At 50.7% G+C, this 20,988-nt stretch overlaps 11 protein-coding genes and 1 non-coding gene across 12 annotated transcripts; 5 read left to right on the forward strand and 7 right to left on the reverse strand.

The window, feature by feature from the left end:
- Nucleotides 1-316: 316 nt before the first annotated feature.
- OGAPODRAFT_93434 (uncharacterized protein) lies at nt 317-3,636 on the reverse strand (the record flags this gene model as incomplete). The annotated part of the gene is made up of 1 exon (XM_018357340.1): nt 317-3,636. The coding sequence occupies one exon, from the start codon at nt 3,634-3,636 to the stop codon at nt 328-330; it is 3,309 nt and encodes a 1,102-aa protein (XP_018211363.1). The 3' UTR covers nt 317-327.
- A 113-nt stretch (nt 3,637-3,749) lies between these two features.
- OGAPODRAFT_87030 (uncharacterized protein) lies at nt 3,750-11,671 on the reverse strand. Its single transcript, XM_018356855.1, has one exon. The coding sequence runs from the start codon at nt 9,876-9,878 to the stop codon at nt 6,747-6,749; it is 3,132 nt and encodes a 1,043-aa protein (XP_018211364.1). The 5' UTR covers nt 9,879-11,671; the 3' UTR covers nt 3,750-6,746.
- OGAPODRAFT_38553 (uncharacterized protein) lies at nt 5,431-6,711 on the forward strand (the record flags this gene model as incomplete). Its single annotated transcript, XM_018355363.2, has 2 exons — nt 5,431-5,825; nt 5,865-6,711. Coding segments are annotated over 2 exons (1,242 nt in total), but the record flags the coding sequence as incomplete, so codon positions are not given.
- Nucleotides 9,993-10,517, forward strand: OGAPODRAFT_12476 (uncharacterized protein; the record flags this gene model as incomplete). Its single annotated transcript, XM_018353322.1, has 1 exon — nt 9,993-10,517. The coding sequence occupies one exon, from the start codon at nt 9,993-9,995 to the stop codon at nt 10,515-10,517; it is 525 nt and encodes a 174-aa protein (XP_018211366.1).
- Nucleotides 10,665-11,627, forward strand: OGAPODRAFT_7720 (uncharacterized protein; the record flags this gene model as incomplete). The annotated part of the gene is made up of 1 exon (XM_018356292.1): nt 10,665-11,627. The coding sequence occupies one exon, from the start codon at nt 10,665-10,667 to the stop codon at nt 11,625-11,627; it is 963 nt and encodes a 320-aa protein (XP_018211367.1).
- A 130-nt stretch (nt 11,672-11,801) lies between the features above and the next one.
- On the reverse strand, nt 11,802-12,170 carry OGAPODRAFT_93439 (uncharacterized protein). Its single transcript, XM_018357341.1, has one exon. The coding sequence runs from the start codon at nt 12,148-12,150 to the stop codon at nt 11,833-11,835; it is 318 nt and encodes a 105-aa protein (XP_018211368.1). The 5' UTR covers nt 12,151-12,170; the 3' UTR covers nt 11,802-11,832.
- Nucleotides 12,171-12,214: 44 nt separating this feature from the next.
- On the reverse strand, nt 12,215-13,069 carry OGAPODRAFT_16139 (uncharacterized protein). The gene has a single exon (XM_018354205.1). The coding sequence runs from the start codon at nt 13,054-13,056 to the stop codon at nt 12,298-12,300; it is 759 nt and encodes a 252-aa protein (XP_018211369.1). The 5' UTR covers nt 13,057-13,069; the 3' UTR covers nt 12,215-12,297.
- Nucleotides 13,070-13,086: 17 nt separating this feature from the next.
- On the reverse strand, nt 13,087-14,510 carry OGAPODRAFT_16140 (uncharacterized protein). Its single transcript, XM_018354206.1, has one exon. It carries the CDS (start codon nt 14,386-14,388, stop codon nt 13,165-13,167), a length of 1,224 nt encoding a protein of 407 aa, XP_018211370.1. The 5' UTR covers nt 14,389-14,510; the 3' UTR covers nt 13,087-13,164.
- A 330-nt stretch (nt 14,511-14,840) lies between these two features.
- Nucleotides 14,841-14,915, reverse strand: OGAPODRAFT_t29. The gene has a single exon. It is a non-coding gene; the product is annotated as a tRNA-Asn (tRNA).
- A 104-nt stretch (nt 14,916-15,019) lies between these two features.
- OGAPODRAFT_16141 (uncharacterized protein) lies at nt 15,020-15,593 on the forward strand. The gene has a single exon (XM_018354207.1). The coding sequence runs from the start codon at nt 15,026-15,028 to the stop codon at nt 15,554-15,556; it is 531 nt and encodes a 176-aa protein (XP_018211371.1). The 5' UTR covers nt 15,020-15,025; the 3' UTR covers nt 15,557-15,593.
- On the reverse strand, nt 15,589-16,703 carry OGAPODRAFT_16142 (peroxisomal membrane protein PER10). The gene has a single exon (XM_018354208.1). The coding sequence runs from the start codon at nt 16,678-16,680 to the stop codon at nt 15,625-15,627; it is 1,056 nt and encodes a 351-aa protein (XP_018211372.1). The 5' UTR covers nt 16,681-16,703; the 3' UTR covers nt 15,589-15,624.
- Nucleotides 16,704-17,027: 324 nt separating this feature from the next.
- On the forward strand, nt 17,028-20,962 carry OGAPODRAFT_16143 (uncharacterized protein). The gene has a single exon (XM_018354209.1). The coding sequence runs from the start codon at nt 17,087-17,089 to the stop codon at nt 20,927-20,929; it is 3,843 nt and encodes a 1,280-aa protein (XP_018211373.1). The 5' UTR covers nt 17,028-17,086; the 3' UTR covers nt 20,930-20,962.
- The last annotated feature ends 26 nt before the right edge of the window (nt 20,963-20,988 follow it).

The following is a 20,988-nucleotide window of genomic DNA, read 5'->3' on the forward strand; positions in this document are numbered from 1 at the left end:
TGCTTGCGCTATATTCGGGATCGGAGCTAAAAAAAAATTTATAAGCACGCGCGAACCGAGCCGAGAAGAAATTGCTGGACGGGTGTGGAACGGCTCGGGTTCTAGTCTCACCAAGGGTGCCTAACTGGCATCATTAAGCTTTGTACGTTTCTGTTATCCAGGCCGAAACTTGAAGAGGCCGAGCGAGCTATCTTACGTATGACAACGTTGTGTCTTTAACTCCGGTGACAATTTGTCACCATATCCACCATGTTGCTTGCTTACATATTGCTCCGCGCATCTAGAAAAAAAATAAATTACTAATGCCTAAATCCGTGTCACATTGTCTCACCAGGCAGCCGCGTCCCATTTTTTTAGCTCCTCCGCTTGATTCAAAACGTCTTTCTGACACTTCTTCCGCATGTAGAAGATCGGACAATCCTTGTTGGAACACAAAACTTCCTGGTGGAGCGAGCCCTGGCAACGCTGACACTCGGTCCAAAGCCGACTGAACTTGGTCTCCAGGTTGTTCATTTTAGCTAGTTCGCGTCCATACAGCTCCCCCGCCATACCCTGACAGTTGCGGCACAGAGCCTTGCCCTCAGGAATTGGCGACTTGCAGTTTTTACACGTGTTGCTCTTTCGGGCAAATTTCATCAACCCTCCCGTCTTTGCCGCGCTCACGGCAACCGTCCGCGTGTGGGAGCCGTGGAGCAGTTCTTTGGTACGACGCTCGCCCAGAATTGGCTCGAAAATCCGCGTCAGTGGATTTGCCAGCTGGTTCTCCAAGTAGTACTTGGTGTCGATTGGCAGCGAGTTTTCTAGCACGTACAGCGGGTCCTCGCTCTTCTCGTAATTCTTATCTCCGGCAGTCTTGATGATGACATAAGCAACACGGTCACCGAGCGTAGGGGCCGAACCAGCGTCTCTCTTGCGCATCCGTTCCGCAAGTTCCACGTGCGGCTGTTTGGCAGCGTAGTCTTGACGTGACAAAGCCTTACTGATAACCAGTTGCGACAGGTCGACGCGGTTCTGGAGCAGGTCCGCGATGGTTTTCTTAACAAACTGCTCTGCAGCTTCCACGTCTCGCTCCTCCAGAATCAACTCCAGGACCCGGGTAATAACGTTCTGAACCAATCGGCAGTTGTCACGACGCACCGTTTCAATACCCTTGGTGTCCATCTTATCGAACTTGTGCGGGTTGGTCCAGAACAGCCCCGCGTAACGTTTTTTATTAATGAGCAGGTACGGGAAGTACACCTTCTCGAACTCAAGCTTGATAGGGTGTTTGAACTTGGTCGAGACGTAGGCCGCCGCCTCTTCGCCGAGCCGCATGCACGTCTCCATGTCGCTGTGGCCGAACTTGACCATCACCGAGTCGGTGTCACCGTAGATGACCTGGGCGTCATACTCGTAGCCGTTTTCGATGCTGTAATGGCGCTGAACCTCAGCCTTGGTTTGCTCGATCATGACACGGCCGAACGCTGTCACGGACGACGAGATGGCCAAACAGGGCAGTTTGCCGATTGTCGCGCCCGTAAACCCGTACACCGAGTTTGCCGAGATTTTCAGTGCAAGCTGCCGTCCATTCAACACCTGTTTCTTGAACGGGTCTGTCTCCTTTTTCAGATCCTGTTTGGCTTTCTTCCGTGCTGCCAGCAGTTCCTGCAAAATTGTTGGCAAAATGCCCTTTCTCAGGTGCGGGTGCACGAACATGTCGCCGTTCGGCGTGACTATGTAGTCCTCGTCCTGCTTCAGACCCAGCCGTTCAACTGTCTGCTTGTTCAGCAGCGTCGTGTAGCACAGGTTATGCGCCATCATGATCGATGGGTACAGCGAGGCAAAGTCGAGCGTTGCGATCGGCACGTCGTAGTAGCCACGCACAGGCTCGATCACGGTGGCTCCCTCGTACTCTTCGTTCACGCCCTCCGACTTGATGTTCGGGATCACGATGTCCAGATCCAGACACTTGCGGAACAGCTGCGAGATGACCTTAATCTGCTGGCCACGCGAGAGCAGGAAACTGAACGGCACGCCGGTCACCCTGGCCATCTCTGTGTAGTTGACCAGACACATGAGTTTTTCGGCAAGTCGCAACGGCAGGTACGCGTCTTTCAGACAGTACACTGCCAGCCGTCTTCTGGTCTCCTGGTTGCCGTTCTGGAGATCTGTGATGATCGAGTGCTGCACATCTTCTTTTTGTTCGTTAAGAAAATGTGCCGACACGGCGTTCAGCGTGTACGAGCGCAGCTTGTACTCGCGCTGGATGAATTGGAGCAGGTCCAGCTGCATGCGGCCCTCAATGTTGACCACCTTGTTTTCGCGGCTGCCGTACGCGCGCGAGCTGAAAAACGTCTCTTTGATCTCCTGCTTGCTATTCTTCAGACGCGCAAAGTACGGGAAGTCGTGGACGCCGAGCGCCCGGGCCCTGTTGATCAGGTACGGGAAGTCGAAGTTGGCAATGTTGTACCCGATGATCACGTCTGGATCCACCTTGACGATGAATTCCTTCCATTTGAGCAGCATCTCCTCCTCAGACTCGTACGAAAACGTCTCTGACCCCACGATCGGCGCACACGACTTGACAGTGAACACATTGCGCACAAATGGCACCGGATCACCCGCCTTAGCCACCACGTTCGCGATCTGGATCACCGGGTCGTGTTCCGCCTCGGGGAAAATGCCCTTGCGGCCCGCACACTCAATGTCAAATGACAGAATCCGCAATGGAGCCATGTTCAGGTACTTGCCCTCCGAAGCATGCGACACAAGGTCCTTGTAGTGGATGGTAAACTCGAGCTGGCACGTTGAAACAACCTCCTCTGGCGGAACTGGCGTGTAAGTTCCCGCCGGCGCCCGCAGCCAGCCCATACCTGTGATACGACAATCCACCATCATCCGCAGCAGAAACTGGATATTGTCAAACGTCATTGATCCAGTGGGCGGAAACAGGCCCTTGTACTCAATCTCGCCGCGCTCAAATGCCGAGCGTACCTTACCGATGTGCTTAATGCCGTCCACCACCACTTTAAGAAACGGCAGCTTTGTGTTATTATTGTAGCCCCAGATGCTCTCCTTAAGCGCAATCTCCAGCCCTTGCACACCCTGGTAGTTTGTGCGCAGATACTTGTGGAAGTCGTCCAGATCATCCTGCGTCAGGCCCTTTGGCACTGGCACGTAAAAATAGTGTCTAAACCCTACAACGTTGCACAGCACCGAGTACCCTTCCTCAGTGACTCCAAAAAACCGCACTGCGGCCTCGTCATTGATCAGCGTCTCCTCCGCATCCAGCTGCTGGAAGTCCACGTCGTACGTGGCCGGATCGTACCCCACCACCGCGGGACGATCCCATCTCTGTCTGTCGCTCTGAACACTGGCCTCCGACTCCTTCTTGGACATCGAAACGAGCTCTTTCTCAAAAGTGCTCGCCTCGTTTTCAAACTGTCCGCCCGTCAGCTTGTTATGGAGCTTTTGACGGTCGAACTTGCCGTGCACCGGCAAATGGTACCCGTGGGGGGTGATCGACTGGTTTGCTGTCGGCAGCGAGTGCGCCGTGGCCGTGCCAACCCCGTCGTCGAGAGAAATGTCCAGGTGCTGGCGCTTGTTGGGCCCCTCCAAACGCGCGTCACCTGCGTGTTTCGACGTAGTTGCACTCATGATTAGAAATACAATGATTCTAAAACGCGTCTCTAAAAAAAAATCAGGGAATAATTCTGAAATAATTAGTGGTCGTGCAGGCTCCAGCTTTCTTATCCAAAGGCAAAATACCAGCAGTTCTTGTACATGAACACAAACTTTACTGGATCGACCAGAAAGCGACAAGTCAACCTCGGCAACAGGAGCCTCTTTGCAAAGAATAAACAGTCGTTTTTGCAAACCACCCAACTCGAGCGCCAGCGCCGCGAGAGGGCCCGCACAGAGGCTCGGGCCGCAACCACGATCCAGTCGTATGCACGCTCGTATCTCGACCTCCAGCACGCGCGACGTAAACTGGGAAGCAATTGGGATGGTACCAGTGTGGCAGAGTTTAACTTCTTTTGGCCCGAATTCGCTGGTACTCGCGATCACACCTATATCGATAGACTCGAGCACCTTATCCAGACCCAACAGCTGTCCGCCTCCACGGCCTGCAAAACCGTTCGAACGCTGATACAGACGATTCCTCGGTCGCCAGACATTGAATTGGTAAAAAAGTCTCTTCAAGTGGTCATAAGTCTCGCCCAGAAGTACCCTATATCCGTTGACTGGAACCCCTTAGTGAAATATCTACTTACCGTGTACACCAAGGACCCGCTATTTTTGGCAACCATCTTTGAACTGTCGAGCTACGCCACCGAGGAAATCTTGCGGTTTCTCACTGTCCCACAACCGGAGTTTGTGGGCTTTGCATTGTCTCACAACTACGCTCTTCTGCGGAAGTCCATCGAACTGCAATTTGAGTGGATCTGCGCTCATAGACCCCGGTTTGAAAGCCTCACAGATACGGAGAAATTTGACTACCTGGTGAATGTGGTCACGATTTTATCCCATAGCTCCATCGCCATTAACAAGCTGTCAATCGAGTCGTTCTCCATCATCATAGGCGGAATCTCGGCCAAACTGCAGTTTGAGGACGAACCGAGCGGACATGCAATATATGTTTCTCTTGAGGCACGCAAACAGATTGAAAAACTCTACGCCTCAGACTTCACCAAGTCGGTGATTAGACAGTGCGAGGTCCTGCAGGTCGAAACAGACCTGTTTGTCTCGTTCTTCTTCGCATTGCTCCATCTAGTGTCCACCAAAGGCAACGTAAACCAGCTTCTAAAGAACGAGCTGCTGGTGAACCTGATTGTGGCATCGTCCTCCATGGACTTTATGAATCAGTTTTTCATAAACCTCAGCAATGAACGCCTATTTCGTCAAGTATTTGTTCTGGCCGAGCAGAGAGCACATTTTGCCATCAATAACGAGTTCAGACAAACGTTGTTGGACCCACATAAAGAAAACTGGTGGAAGACACTGTTTCTGTTAGAGGAACTTTACAGCTACTTGCTTTGCGTGTCCAATGATGCCGATTTGTTCAACCAGGGAAGACTCGACAAGGACAACTATCTCTATTTCGTGAAATTCCTCCGATCTTTTTCTCTTTTCTATGTGCTGGGACGACGTATTGTGCAATTTGAGGATCTTTCAGTATCGGAGGCCAGAATACTTGCATTCTTCAAAAACATCGGCGTCACAACACTGAAACTCCTAAAGCAGACTTATCTACGCGATCTTCGGATGAACCTCACGGACGAAGACTTTTGGTTGCTCAGAGACCCCGAGTTTTCGATTCGTAACGTTTCCAAGCTTGTTCCATTGCTCGAACTGGACGATGATGGCGAAGAAGCCGAAGACGACGGAGAATTCTCCCTTCCGACAGGCGTTTCACAAGCCTCTAATACGCAGCTGCAGGACAATCTGCTGATTCTCATATACCTCCCGTTCATGATCCCTTTTGACACTCGAGCGGAGCTGTTCCGACAGCTGATTGAAAAAGACAAGTCACAGATCACAGGGATATTCAGCCCAAAGATACAAGGTGTTGTATCGCGGGAAAACGTTCTTTTTGACGCCTTTGAGCAGTTTGGAGAGCTGCGTGGCCAACAGTTCAAACTGCCTCTATCTGTGGAGTTTATCAACCAGTTTGGAGAAAAAGAGGCCGGCATTGACGGGGGAGGACTCACAAAAGAGTTGCTCACAAGTATTGTGGATAGCGCATTTTACGTTTCGAACTCCAATGCAGACAAGAGAGGCGGGATGAGGTTCTTCAATGCGACCTCCAACTTCCAGCTATACCCCAACCCTGACTACTTTTTGAAGTTGAAGCTACAACAGCAGAATCCTTCCTACGACTTTAGCTCCGAGGAAAAGACTTTCCATCTACAAATGCTCAGGTTTCTGGGCATGGTAATCGGTAAGTGTCTCTACGAGAATGTGTTGACAGATATTCAGTTTGCACCGTTTTTCCTTAGTCGGTGGACCACGACACCCTCGTTTCAACAGAGAATTTCGTTTGATGATCTAAAAATATACGATAGTGAGCTGCATGAAAACCTCTCCAAACTGCTGAAACTGACAGAGCACGAGATTGACGAGTTGGACCTGAACTTCACCATCAGCGAGAAGTTACAGGATTCCCCAGAGGTTGTCACGATTGACCTGCTTCCTGGCGGAAGAAAGATGAAGGTGAATCAACAGAACAAGTTGCAGTACGTTTACTGCGTAGCAAAGTTCAAGATGGACCAGTCGATTGCAATCCAGTCGAAATATTTCATAGAAGGATTGTCCCAGATCATTAAGCCCAGATGGCTCTTGTTCTTCAATGCGTACGAGCTGGCCAAACTAATCTCTGGCGGAGAGAAAGAGATTGATGTTGAGGATTTGCGGCGCAATACCGCACTGGGTGGTTACACGATGCATGACCCGACAATTGTTTACCTGTTTGAGCTCCTTGAAGAGTTTGACAACGACCTGCGGTCCAAATTTCTTAAATTTGTCACCTCCAGCTCGCGCGAACCACTGCTGGGCTTCAAAGAGCTCAATCCAAAATTTGGAATCCGCAACTCGGGACCAGACACTTCAAGACTACCCACAGCGTCCACGTGCGTGAACCTGCTCAAATTGCCTGACTACAGAGACAAAAAGCTACTGAAGGAAAAGCTGCTGTATTCCATCAACTCGCACGCAGGTTTCGATCTTTCCTAGATAACGCATTGTAGCATAAAATAAAACAATACAACTTATGTCATAGCCGCGTCAATTTCCTCTTCTGAGAGCTCTCTGATCTTCTGTTCGCCCTGCGCGGCGTCTGAACCGTTCTTGTGGTGAATGTCAGTCTTGACAAAGCCGTTTTTCAGGTGCTTGGCAAAGTTAGACCCGCGAGCGTTCTGATTTTTCGAAATCTCCTTGAGCTGGTTCATGTTGTGAATACATTTGGAGATTGTTTGAAGCAGAAGCGACGGCTTTAGAGGCTTCGATAAGTACTCGTCCATCTGTGCCTTCAAACAGCGCTCACGGTCTCCCAGCATAGCGTGAGCAGTCAGGGCCACGATTGGCGTGCGGAAAGCCATAAAGTCGACGTATTTCTTCTTCTCCCACTCTCTGATCTTGGCCGTTGCCTCGAAACCTCCCATGATCGGCATCTGGACATCCATCAGAATAACGTCGTAATGGTTCTTCTTCACGGCCTCCACGGCCTCTTGACCGTTCTCGACAACCTCGACGCTGTGGCCGTGGTTTTCCAGAATCTTGACGGCGAGTTTCTGGTTCACGAGATTGTCTTCTGCCAGCAAAATCTTGTACGAGGTGGAGCCGTCGCTATTAGGAGGAGCCGCACGGCTTTCCAGTGCAGGTTTGAGGATCGATGCCAGGTCGGTGACTGAACATGGCGTGTTTCCATATGAGCTGATACCAAGGTCCAGACACAGTCTCATGTTCAGCGCTGGAATCGATGGATGCAGCAGAACCAGAGGAACGTACTTGATTTCTGGTAGCAGCCGCAGTCTTCTGCCTGTGTCTATAGAGTCGATGATGATCGTGTCGTAGGACACCGGGTCGTCGATCTTCACCTCGTCAACATCATGGACCACGACCGGCTCAAGATTGAGCAATTTGATGTTCTCCTTGATCTCCTCAATGGCCTGCTCGTCGTGTTCGCAAGCAACAAATAAAACCTGATGGTTTCTAAACGGATACAGGATTTCCAGTTGTCTTGACAGATCAACCTTGGCCGGCGAAACAAGAATGGTGAAGTAGAAATTAGAGCCTTCTCCGTAATTTGACGTGACCCATATCTCACCGCCCATCAAATGGATGAGCTGTTTAGAAATGGAGAGTCCTAAACCTGTACCACCAAACTTACGTGTGGTGGAGCCATCTGCCTGACAGAACGTATCGAAAATCACACCCAGCTTGTCCTTCTCAATGCCGATACCGGTGTCGCTCACACAGAACTCCAGCAGCAGCTTGTCCGTATTGTTAATCACGCGCGACGTCTTCTTGACGCTGACAGTCACCTTGCCGCGACTCGTGAATTTGATGGCATTACCAGTAAGGTTCAAAATCACTTGTCTCAGTCTGAACGAGTCTCCAACAAGATTATCCGGGAATGAGTTGTCCACCTTGTAGATCAAATCGAGCTGCTTTTCTATCGCCTTGACGGCCAGCGTCTTGAGCGCGCCAAAAACAGTGCCTCTGAGTGAGAAGTCGATCTCCTCGATCGTCATTCTATTGGCCTCAATCTTCGAAATGTCCAAAATGTCGTCAATGATCGTCAGCAGCGAGTTAGCCAGATTATGCACAATCGAGAGCATTTCGCGCTGGTATTGCGTCAGCTGCGTCTCGAGAGTCAGCTGCGTCATACCGATGATACCGTTCATCGGAGTACGGATTTCGTGCGACGTGTTGGCCAAGAACTCCGACTTGGCACGGTTTGCAAGCTCAGCCGCCTCTCTGGCAGCCGTGTTCCTCTGAATAGACTCCCTCAGGTTCAGCACCATCTGGTTGATCTTGGTCTTCAAAGCGTCCATCTCTCCCGACGCCTCCACAGTGATGAAACGCGTGAAATCACCGTCCGTGGCTGCGGCTGTGATCTGCGCAAATGCTCTCACCTGGGTTGTCAAGTTGGCTGCCATGATGTTCACGTTCGTGGTGATCTCCTTCCACAGCCCGTCCACGTCGTTCACCTCGGCCTGAACACCGAGCTTACCGTCAATTCCCACGTCCTTGGCAACTCGTGTCACTTCCTTGGCGAAAACCTGCAACGAGTCCACCATCTTGTTAATCGTGCTTTTCAGCTGCAGAATCTCTCCCTGGGCCTCGACTTTGATCTTCTGCGATAGATCTCCGTGGGCAACGGCCGTAGTCACCGTCGCAATCGATCTCACCTGGTTCGTCAAATTATTAGCCATCACGTTGACCTTCTCGGTGACTTCCTTCCACGCTCCGTCGACGTCTGTCACGTTGGCCTGGCCTCCAAGAATACCTTTTGTTCCAACCTCAGTAGCGAGCGTTCTAACCTCCTCGACGAAAGTCCGCAACCGATCCACCATCTTGTTGATTGTGATTTTGAGCTCCAAGATTTCTCCCTTACAGTCTGCCGTCACCTTGGTCGAAAGATCACCCTTGGCGACGGCAGTCGTCACGTTCGCGATGTTTCTGACCTGTGTGGTCAAATTAAGCGCCATGGCATTAACGTTGTCGGTCAGCTCCAACCAGATACCAAAAACATTTTCGATTTGGGCCTGTCCTCCAAGACGGCCCTCCACACCTGTCTCTCTGGCGACTCGTGTGACCTCGAAGGCGAATTTACGCAGCTGGTCCACCATCTTATTCACTGTGTTTTGTAGCTGCAAAATCTCTCCCTGGGCATAAACATTGGTTTTACGAGACAAGTCTCCGGCAGCGACTGCAGACGTTACCTCCGATATTTCTCTGACCTGATTCGTAAGGTTCAACGCCATCGCGTTCACATTGTCAATTAGAGAGCGCCAAACGCCGCTCGCTTGGATTTCGTGGGTGTTCACCTGGCCACCCAATTTTCCGTTAGCCACCTCGGTGGCCAGGTTTGTCACTTCATGCGCGAACGTTTGCAGCTGGTCCATCATAGTGTTGATGGTAATCTTGACCTTCAGGATCTCAGGATCGCTCTCCAGCTCGTGGATCTGGACTTTCTTCGAGAGATCGCCTCTAGCCACAGAGTTGAGGACCGTGCCTAACTCGCCCAGGGCGGTTTGGAATGCTTCGTTTTTGGTCTTGAGGCGGCAGTTTTCGTTTTGCTGTTTCGTCACGTACGCGAGCAGATCTTCGCGCAGCTGTGGCCCATATTGTCCAAACAGCACTGGATCCGACAATATGGTTATAATGTCGGGCATCTGTTGAGAGTCTTGTTTGCAATATAAATTTAAAACTTTAATCGTCGCCAATGCGCCGCTGAGCTAATCAAAAATTATAGATGGCAGTATCCAAAAATAAAATATTGCACCACGATGAATTTCGAGGAAACACAGCTCTATGGTGGCGCCATCACCACGCAGATCCCGGCCGGATTGATTGATGCATCGACACTGAGACAAATCCCTGATACACAGGAGGTGTTTGTGGCAGGGCCAGACACCCAGCTCGGCCCAGAGGACGCCATCATCTTTGATCTCCTGGAGTCGGTCGACGTCGCTGACAATGCTGCGGCCGAGTACCATTTCCAAGAGTTGGCCAAGCTCAATGGCGCTGAGGACGCCAAAATTTTGGAGGTGGCAAACGTTCAGTGTCCGAATTTTGCCCAGGACCCGGCCTACGTCTTGGTTGGCTCGCAGGAGGCAAAGAAATGGGGGAGGGACCAAACGCAATTGGTAGTTTTACTCGGACTGATCCGGCTCCAGAAGGTGCAGACCGACCTTCTGATTACGTATAACCTCCCGGGTAGCGATTTCGGTCCCCGGATTCCAGCCGCAAAGCAAGTGATTCAGCATGTCCTGGAATCACTCCGGGTGCAAGACTGGTCACTTTTTGGCTGAGGCGCGAGGTGTGGGTATCTGCCTGGAGTCGTCATTTTTTTTTCCGTTAGACCTTCTCCGATGCCCCGCGAAAAAATCTGGGGAGATGGTAGCTGACAATATAAAGGGTTTGGCAATTTCACCAATGTTGCAGTGTACCTATCCAAGATGAGTGCTTCTGCGAATTCTAACAAGAGGCCAAAGAACACTGCTATTGATCTCATTGCCGGAGGAACGGCGGGCCTGTTCGAGGCTCTGTGTTGTCATCCTCTCGATACCATCAAAGTGCGTATGCAGCTGTTTAAGAAAAGCATTGGACTGAAGTCCGCAAAGCCCCCGGGTCTTATCAAGACAGGTGTAAACATCGTTCGAAACGAGGGCTTTTTCGCTCTCTACAGAGGCCTGGGAGCCGTTTGCATAGGTATTGTGCCGAAAATGGCCATCCGTTTCTCGTCCTACGAGTTCTATAAGTCGCTCTTTATCAACAAGGAAACTGGCCAGGTTGCCACCTCCTCCAACTTTATCAGTGGTGTGATGGCTGGAGTCACCGAGGCCGTGCTTGTCGTCAACCCTATGGAGGTGGTCAAGATCAGACTTCAGGCTCAGCACAACTCGCTTAAGGACCCTCTGCAGGTGCCTAAGTACCGTTCTGCCCCACAAGCTGCCCTGATGATTGTTCGCGAGGAAGGTCTGAAAACTCTCTACAGAGGTGTGTCTCTGACTGCTGCTCGGCAGGCTATCAACCAGGGTGCCAACTTTACCACCTACTCGTTCCTCAAATCGTTTTTGCAGGACTATCAAAACGCTGAGGTCTTGCCCTCCTACCAAACAGCCGTGATAGGATTCACCTCAGGAGCCATTGGACCTCTCTGCAACAATCCTCTCGACACGATCAAAACTAGAATGCAAAAGGAAACAGGACACTCGAACGAGTCCAATTTCGCCCGCGGCGTGCGTATCGGAGCCAACCTGTTCAAGGAGAGCGGTGTGAAGGCATTCTATAAAGGTATCCTTCCGAGAGTCATGCGTGTTGCCTCAGGACAGTGTGTTGTTTTCCCCGTCTACGAGTTCTTCAAGGGCTTTTTATACGACGTGAGCGGTGTCTCGGGCAAACAGAAACTGGAGGATTAGATGTGTACAATACATGTGTAATGTCTAACCAAAATAGTCATGAGCAATGGATTGTAGCTAGATTAAAATTTCCGCATTTTTAAATATGGCAGATCAAATAATGAGCCTGAAAGTAATTGAATTCATGTTTCTAGTATGCTCGAACCAGCGCAAGCGTACTGTTTACTGATTATAACTCCAATCTTCATGTATTAATACTGTATGCTTAGTCAAACAAACCGAAGCCCATGTCGTCATCCTCTTCCTCCTCAGCTTCTTCCTCCTTCTCCTCAGCAGCAGCAGCCTCGGAACCAGCAGCAGCGGAGCCGGCAGCAGCAGGAGCAGCAGCAGGAGCAGCAGCAGCCATGGCGAAAAGCTTTTCCTTCAAGTTTTGTCCCTCGAGAGCCTTGGCGAACACCTCAGTCCAGATGCTGTCAACGGAAGCGCCAGCAGCAGTGATCAAAGATTGCAGGTTGGCAGAAGAGATCTCCAACTCAGCATCAGCCAAGATGAGAGCAGCGTAAGAAACCAAAGCGTCAGACATAGTTGTAGTTGGTTAAAATGAAGGTTTTAATTTTTTTTGTCGATGAAAAAAACTGTGACTGTGAAAAAATTATGGTCGTCGCGTCTATCGACGCGCACACGCCTCAACATTATTCTCTATATACAGGGGGGCCCCATCATGGAGAGCTCAAACGAAGCTCTGCAGCTTTTCGAGCCAGTCAATGTACATGTTGTTTTCCTTCCAGGTAGCATAGGCAACCAAAAGCTCACCAAGCTCCTCGTCCACTCCCCTCTCCCTCAGCAGGTCATAGAACATGTCTTGCATTTCCAGTGAAAGATTTTCAAACAAAGGTCCGCTGTACAGGAGGTCCTTCTGGTCCACACTGTTGCTAGAATAGTCAAGAGCTAGATCGACGGTGTCAAAAGTTCTGACTCCATTGATGATGAAGTGGTACTCATCTGGGCTCAGATCCAAATCGAACTGCAAAGCCTTACCGTTCTTCTCCAAAACAACAGAAAGATCCGCAGTCTCGGTCATTCCCGCAGAAAACACCTCGCTTTGATCCTCCTCGCTGCCGATTTCCTCGTTGATCTGCTTATTAGCGTGGGTAGCAAACGTGATTTTCTGGATGTCAAACAGAACATGAACCTTCTCATCGTTCCATTCCTTAATCATGTGAGAAAAAGCATGCTCGTTTGGCTCAATGGCTTTGATATTTTCGTTCTTCATGTAGGCCACAAAGCTTGGATCCAGATCGAAAGCGTCATTCTTCTCGTAGTCCAGCTCCTGCTGGACAAGGGTCTTGGCATCTGGTGCGTTCATCCTAGAGATGCTGGTCGAGAATTGAGCCATCATTGGCCCCAAAATAAAAGGCCTAGCAGCGCTTCTGGCAAAAGAGAACTTGGAAACAGTAGGAACAACTTTAAGTGCTTGACGGAACATCATGGATTAGAGAATTACTTTTTTATTTTTTTTGCCATTATATACTGTAATTAAATTATACGTAAACTTCAGAATTCTGCCAATTTCCAACGGGCCCATGTAATATGCTAGTCAATATTGTAGCGACTCTCTCAAATACTCTTGGACAAAGATCGCACTGCGCTTGAATCGTCTTTCCGAGTATTTGTCGAAGATCGCCTTGTGGTTGTTTTTGTAGTCGATGCAATTGTCAATGAGCACATCGGCCAAGGGCCTCAATTGTGCTTCTGAATATCCACTGTAGAAAACGTGCTCCTCGGTCCATTTACCCTGGTGCAACATCTTGCGGGCAAGATAGTGCGCACCTGCCGCTAGCCAGCTGGGAGGGGACGCCACAAATCTCGGATCCATGATGGTAATCTCTAGAAAATATTTGGCCAGAGTTCTGGTCTCACTGTCGTAGTCGTCAGCCTTGGAAGTACGTCTAAGGAACGACATAGGGCCGGGGTAGCCCATCTCAAACTTGAGTTCGTTGATCATAAACCTCTCTGCCTTAAGCAGCTCTTCGATGGAATAATCGTTAGAGACCATGTATGCCATCTGCTGCACAGAAGGGCAGTTGATCTCCTCGTATTTTGCAGCAATGAATAAAGCAATGGCTCCGCATAGTTGGAACCGCGAAAGCGAAATGGCCCGCTTCGAAAGAAACCGGTCGATCAGATTAACAGCGAGAAACAATGTTTCCGGTAGCAAGTTGAAACGAGCGTGTACTTGGACGATCCAGTTCATCAGAGTGGCTCGGTTATCCCACGTGATCTCTGACTGGATATCGGGCACGTAGTGAGAATATGGAGCGTACTTTATCTCGAGATCGCGCATGTGGTTGAAAATTTCCGGGCCATATTCAGCCACCATGGACACGTCCCATGTGTCTTCGTCTTTTGGATCCGGATCTTCTCGGAAAAACTTCCTCACCACAGCCGTGAGCTCGGCCTCAATACTTGCATCCCATTTGGGTGACATCGGCTCAATTTTCTCCTCCAACACCTGGAACCCTTCGTCTTCTTCGTCTTCAGCATCTGTTAAATTCTGCTGGTAGTGCTTCACCTCCTCGTCTTCTAGAACCATGTCATCCTCTGTTTCGTCATCGTAATCGTCGACCGTGGAAACCCCGTCTGTTTTGATCAACTCTGTCTTTAGCTGAGCTTCTTTGGTGGAAAAAGAACGCACCTGTTTATTCACCTCACTGCTGGACACAACCCTAAGTGCCCTTCGAGGGCCGGTCGAACTTCTTTTGGACTTGACTATATTCTCATTTTCGTTTGATCCCAATGAGCGAACAACTTGCAGCCCCATTTTGAGTGGTGTAACGAATGACTGTAGCTAAAATATAATAAGGGTTGAAAAATTGCGATGTATCAAATGAATGTATATGTGGGAGAATGTAATTAAGCAAGTTTATAGCGAGTGAAATATCTACTGCACGAGCAGTCAGAAAGGGCAGAAATGCAGTGGCCTTAGATACAGACCTCAAAAACAGATGGCTAAATTCTTGAAAGTAAAATTGGTATGTTTACATTATCTAGGGGGCTGTCAGAAACAAAACGGGTCACCAGGAATGTAAACAAATACCACGGTTTTATTTAACCTGAAACGAGGGGGGGCATCAGGGGCTGCACCTCGAAGTATGTTCGTAGTGCGTTTCGAGGTGATTTTGGCAAGGTCTTGGACCGGCAACTGCATTCTATCGTTGTGGGCAACGCAAAAATTGAAAACGCGTAAATCCACTAATGAAAAAAAATTACGAACGACCTCGGTGAGGATCGAACTCACGATCTTGCGATTAACAGTCGCATGCCTTAAACCAGCTTGGCCACGAAGTCTTATTCGTCATCTTGCTTAACGTACTCTGATATAACCCACCAAACAGCCTCCCCAAGATTTTTTGGCCAATATAATTTTCGTGAACCGAAAACTTTCCAGCACGAACAAAATGGTCCTGGACTCTGTGCCTTTTTCGTATCAGCTAGACGATATAAACAACACTATCGCGTTGACGGCGAAGTACCAGTCTGAACAGGCTAGACTGGGCCTCCAGAAGCACAAGATACAGAGAAACAAGCAGGCCCAGCAGATGATCAACTACGCTCCGTCTCAGGGGTTCAACAGACCAAGACACGCTCCACAAGGATTCCAGTCCTCGTTCGAGAAAATGAATCCGCTGGTGGGATCTTCGACGACGCCATCGCCGGTTTCAGGTTCTAACTCTGATTTGTTGTTCATGTCGCTGGCTGATCAGCAGCAACTTGCGCAGCTCGGTCCTGTGGCCCCTCAGCTCGCTCATTCGAGCACGGTTTCCTCTCTTTCGTCGGGGAAGGATCAAGTCTCGTCACCGATGAGGGCAGGGTCGACTGGTTCCACGATATCGTCGGGGTCTTCTAATTCTCCGTGGAACACCTCGTTGCTGGATACAAACACAAAAAGTAGCATTCCTTTCAGTTCAACATGGTCACAGGTTTGGTAAGGTACGGTAGAAGGATGGTTTAGGATGTACGGATAAGAAGTAATGGAATTGTACAATTAGAAAATATATTAGGCATTCAGCTGCCACGCCGGTATGCCTCTTTTAGGTTCTTTCTGTTCGTCTCCCGCCACGCCCGACGTCGTGGAGCTTCCTCCGTTGCTGGCAGAAAGCTGCCAAGCTGGGATGGAGCGCTCGACATCTTTTTCGTTAGCTGTGCGCTGCTCGTACTGCGCAATACTGTCAGAATTCACGTCTTTATCCTTTTCTCTGGACAACACGTCTCTGAGCGACGGAATGGACGTCGTAGGCGGTATATTCAGATTGATTTTGGGTTTTGCTTCCGCAGCAGGCGACTGCCTAGACGTCGACTCACTTGGAGGCGTGCTTAGCTGCGGAGCCACGGCGATGCCAGAGGTCTTGATGTCGAACTTAATGTCCTGCAGCTGCTTCTCCATGGCCGACAGCTCTGCGTTGAGCGTGGCTTTTTGACTGTCGAGTGTTTTAAGTAGCGTGGTCTTAATGTTTTCGATCTCGAGCTTGAGGTACTTGAGCGTCTCCTCGTTGTTGAGGTTCTTTTCGTTTGTTTTGTTGATAATTTCGTCGACTTCCTGCAACGTTTCGTCGATTTTTTTGGACTTTGCCTCCTGCTTTTGGTAGAACTCTTTCTGGTCCGCCTCGAACTTCTCCAGTAGGCTTTCGACACGCTGAAACTCGTGATCGATCGCAGCCTTGTCCTGCTCCAATTGTGTCTTTGATGGAGGCAAAATTTTCGGAACAACGTACCGTTTCACAAACTGGTACACCCCATACGAAATTCCTGCCGTTGCTGTTGCCATGATAAAGTAGTCCTTCCAATCACGCTCAGGCAGTGGAGGTGCGCTAGGGTAATAATCGGGCACTGGTGGGCGAGGCGGTACAACGGACTGCTGTGATGGCGATGCCTGAACTGTGCCCGTACGAGCCTTTTGTAACGCCTCCTCGATTTCCTGCTGGGTAAGGCCTTTAGATTCTAGAAATTCGACCTTTTTGGCGAGCGGCGAGTCCGCAATGCTCTGGTCCAAAAGAAACTCAACTGCGCTGGATACCAGCTCTGCACGGCTGGTCGTTGCTGGCTGTTGAGACATGGTGAGGAAGAAAAAGAGACAACAAAGTGGGGGTCGGCAAAAATTCCTGATTTGCGCTCGCAGGAATAAAAATACTAAAAGCCGATCGACGGGTCGGACAACAGGGGTGGGCAGTGAGCTGTACTAGAAAACCGAGCGTCGGGTGTTCACGGCTACTTCCAAGTGCTGCAACGCTCTTTATACAGCAAAAGACCCCTCAAACTGTCCTACTGTGCCCTCCAGATCGCTATAATTAAATCCCGTTCTACGGCCCTTTTTCCGTTCAATGAAAACGAATAACGAATCAACCAGCACGAGAGAAAAATTTAAATCGAGCAACACCAACACACAAACTAAGCGTCAGGTGGCAAATAATTCCCGTGGAGCTTTTTAAAACTTATTTGTTAGTTCGCCATCGCCGATTGTCATGAACACCAACGATGAGCACACCGAGACAGGACCTCCGTCCGCGTCCAACGGCCATAGTCGCGTACTCACCGCTGCTGTGCCTCCTGCCGACCGCCAGATGTCGATTTCTGCGATGCTCTCGTCGCCCAGCACAGATCAACCGAGCACAGAGACCGTTGCAAACGGGACCGTGCCCTCATGCACAGAACTGATGAACTCGTTCGAACGGCGTGTGCGGGCTTTGGTGAAACTGGATGCACTTTCCACCAACGAGATCAACCAGGTGCAGCTCCTGGACAACGAACTGAGGCTTCTCAGGGCCCAGGATGGCATCTATGTGGACCCAGGGCTGATCGAAGATCTCAAGACTAAGGTTTTGGAGCTTGATCCCAAGATCTACGACAAGCTGACGAGGCGCAACAAGCTAGCCGAGCAAGAGTCGGAGGATTTGCGCGACCTCAAGACAGACCAGCTCAAGCTGCTCGCCGACGTGCAACGCGAGGAGCAGAACAAGCTCCACAAGACCACTGACAGAGCCAAGCCGCAAGAAGAAACGGCCAGCCAGCCGCTTATGAATATTGCGCCGAAAAAGGTGGACGAATTGCAGGTGGAAGAGCCGGCGGAGCCGGCAGAGTCGCTGAGCGACGTTGGAGACACGAACGGCGACGGTCGTCGCAAGCGGAAGCGCAAGACTAGAATCGACCCGTCTAAGCTTGTGGACGAGGAGCAGGATGAGACCAAGACAAAGAAACGGAAAAAGAAGACCGACGACGAGACAGCTGCGAACATGAATAACATGGCAGGCTCGGACGATCTGGATATGGAGGACGAAGACAGCAGGGTCTCTAAGAGCAGCGTTTCCGTGAAGGAGCAGAAAGCCATAGACAAACAGTATGACAATGTGTACATCTCGATCTGGAAAGACTTGGCTCGAAAAGACGGCCCGAAGGCGTACAGGATGTACTACCAGATGGTGCAGGCCAAGCAGATGAATCTGAAGAAGACGTCGATGTTGGCGGCCCGAGAGTCGCGCAAATGGGTCGGCAAGGCCACGAGGTCCCAGAAAGACCTGATGACCAAGGCCAGACGGTCGATGAGAGAAATGCTGAATTTCTGGAAAAAGCACGAGCGCGAGGAGAGAAACATGCGCACACGGGCAGAACAGGAGGCCGTGGCGAAGGCCAAGAAGGAAGAAGAAGAGAGAGAGGCGCGGCGGCAGTCGAGAAAGCTCAATTTCCTCATCAACCAGACCGAGTTGTACTCGCATTTCATTGGCAAGAAAATTAAGACCGATGAGGTGGAAGGCGATATGGGCGACAAGTCTCTGCTTGCCGGAGCGAAGCCCGAGAACACGGGGCTGGACAGCGTGGATTTAGCAGCCGCTAAGCGCGATTTGAGCGAGATCGACTTTGAATCGCACAGCGACGAAGTGCTCCAGAAGACAGCTGCTGCCAACGCACACTCTGCGCTTCTCGCGGCGCAGCAGCGTGCTAAGGAGTTCAACGGCGAGGCTTCAGAGCCGGATAATGAGGGCGAGATGAACTTCCAGAACCCAAGCAGTATCGGCGACATGAACCTCACCCAGCCAAAGCTGCTCAACTGCACTTTGAAGGAGTACCAAATGAAGGGATTGAATTGGCTGGCCAATTTGTACGAGCAGGGCATCAATGGCATACTGGCCGACGAGATGGGCCTGGGAAAAACCGTGCAGAGTATATCTGTGCTGGCGTATCTTGCCGAGACACATAATATCTGGGGGCCATTTCTCGTGGTGACGCCGGCATCGACGCTGCACAACTGGCAGCAGGAAATCACTAAGTTTGTGCCCGACTTTAAAGTGCTGCCGTACTGGGGTAGTGCCAAGGACAGGAAAGTGCTGCGGAAGTTCTGGGACAGAAAGAGCATTGTATACCACAAAGAGTCGCCGTTCCACGTGGTGGTGACTTCGTATCAGCTTGTGGTGGCGGACGTGCAGTATTTCCAGAAGATGAAGTGGCAGTACATGATTTTGGATGAGGCGCAAGCCATCAAGTCGTCCAATACGTCGAGATGGAAGTCTCTGCTGAGCTTCCAATGCCGCAACCGACTGCTGCTGACGGGAACCCCGATCCAGAACTCGATGCAAGAGCTGTGGGCGCTGCTGCATTTCATCATGCCGTCGCTGTTCGACTCGCACGACGAGTTCAGTGAGTGGTTTTCCAAGGATATCGAGGCGCACGCCCAGTCGAACACGCAGCTAAACGAGCAGCAGTTGCGGCGGCTGCACGTGATTTTGAAGCCGTTCATGCTGCGGCGGATCAAGAAGAACGTCCAGAGCGAGCTTGGTGACAAGATCGAGATTGATGTGTTCTGCGACCTCACCAACAGACAGAAGAAGCTGTATCGTATGCTTCGGTCGCAGATCAACATCATGGACCTGATAGACAGCAACAAGAAGATCAACAGCAGCAACGACGACGAGGCCCAGGGAGACTCGTTGATGAATGTGGTGATGCAGTTCCGCAAGGTGTGCAACCATCCGGACCTCTTTGAGCGAGCCGACACTAAGTCCGCGTTTAGTATGAGCAGGTTTGCGGAGACGACGTCTTTGGCGAGCGAGATCAACGAGAACCTATTGGAGCTCAACTATACGACGCGCAACCAGATAGAATACAAGCTGCCCAAGCTGTTGCTGGAAGATCTGTTTTCTCCGCAGTACGAAAAATCTGTTGCCGACAAGGCCAACGTGCTGAACAAACTGAGCATATGGAATCCAGAAAACCTACATGAGAGCGACAATTTTGCATTTTTGCGCTTCATCAACGAGAACCCGTCCAGTGCACGGCGGGCAGCATACCAAAACGTTGTGCAGAACGCCATTGATCTGCGCTCATATTCGGGTATTTCCAAACACGACCGTGCCGAGCTGCTCAGGGAGATATACGACGGACAGGTGCCTGTCCACAGCATGTTTTACGTCCGCAAACAGCACAAGCAGCACGCAACGGTGCCAGACAAGGTGTACAAGGACATGTATTTGAACGTGGCCCGTTTGGGAGCGTTCCCTGCTGCGTCGGCTCCCCCTATTGAATTCTCGTGTTCGAAGCAGAGATTTAATTTCATCAAGAAGGACGCGCTCTTCGACCCGGTTATTCGGCAGGCGATGGGACCACTCAGTCTCAACGTCCAATGGGACTTGATGCAGCGCAAGGTGCCGCTGGAACTGTGGCCGAAGGCAGAGATGAACGTGGAGCCGCTCAACGCTAGAAACGGCTTTTCGTCGATCAGGCTGCCGTCGATGAATCGGTTTGTGATCGAGTCCGGCAAGCTAGCGAAGCTGGACGAGATGCTCGTGGACCTCAAGAAGAATGGCCACAAGTGTTTGATCTACTTCCAGATGACCAAGATGATGGATTTGATGGAGGAGTTCCTCACGTATCGCCAGTACAAGTACATCCGGCTGGACGGGTCTTCGAAACTGAGCGACCGTCGAGACCTGGTGCACGACTGGCAGACGAAACCAGAGCTATTCATCTTCCTGCTCAGCACGCGCGCGGGTGGATTGGGTATCAACCTCACTGCTGCGGACACGGTGATTTTCTACGACTCAGATTGGAACCCGACGATCGACTCGCAGGCCATGGACCGCGCGCACCGGCTCGGCCAGACGCGGCAGGTGACCGTGTACCGGCTGCTGGTGCGTGGCACGATCGAGGAGCGGATGAGAGACCGTGCGAAGCAGAAGGAGCATGTGCAGCAGGTGGTGATGGAAGGCAAGTCGACGATCGTTCCGGACAAGAAGGACGCGAACGACAAGAACAAAGACAAGAAGGAGATGGCAATGTGGCTGCTGGAGGACGGCGAGGATGAACACAAGAGATAGAGGCGTATATAGCGGTGATGTATTCAAGTTGGAAACCGAATTTCTAGAAAGCTGAGCTG

This window comes from Ogataea polymorpha (genome assembly GCF_001664045.1).
Source record: "Ogataea polymorpha strain NCYC 495 leu1.1 chromosome Unknown OGAPOscaffold_3, whole genome shotgun sequence".
In the NCBI taxonomy this organism is placed as follows: Eukaryota; Fungi; Ascomycota; class Pichiomycetes; order Pichiales; family Pichiaceae; genus Ogataea; species Ogataea polymorpha.

Coding starts and splice junctions, on each gene's coding strand:
- OGAPODRAFT_87030 (XM_018356855.1), bottom strand. CDS start 9,878: ATGCCCGACATTATAACCATATTGTCGGATCCAGTGCTGTTTGGACAA.
- OGAPODRAFT_93439 (XM_018357341.1), bottom strand. CDS start 12,150: ATGTCTGACGCTTTGGTTTCTTACGCTGCTCTCATCTTGGCTGATGCT.
- OGAPODRAFT_16139 (XM_018354205.1), bottom strand. CDS start 13,056: ATGATGTTCCGTCAAGCACTTAAAGTTGTTCCTACTGTTTCCAAGTTC.
- OGAPODRAFT_16140 (XM_018354206.1), bottom strand. CDS start 14,388: ATGGGGCTGCAAGTTGTTCGCTCATTGGGATCAAACGAAAATGAGAAT.
- OGAPODRAFT_16141 (XM_018354207.1), top strand. CDS start 15,026: ATGGTCCTGGACTCTGTGCCTTTTTCGTATCAGCTAGACGATATAAAC.
- OGAPODRAFT_16142 (XM_018354208.1), bottom strand. CDS start 16,680: ATGTCTCAACAGCCAGCAACGACCAGCCGTGCAGAGCTGGTATCCAGC.
- OGAPODRAFT_16143 (XM_018354209.1), top strand. CDS start 17,087: ATGAACACCAACGATGAGCACACCGAGACAGGACCTCCGTCCGCGTCC.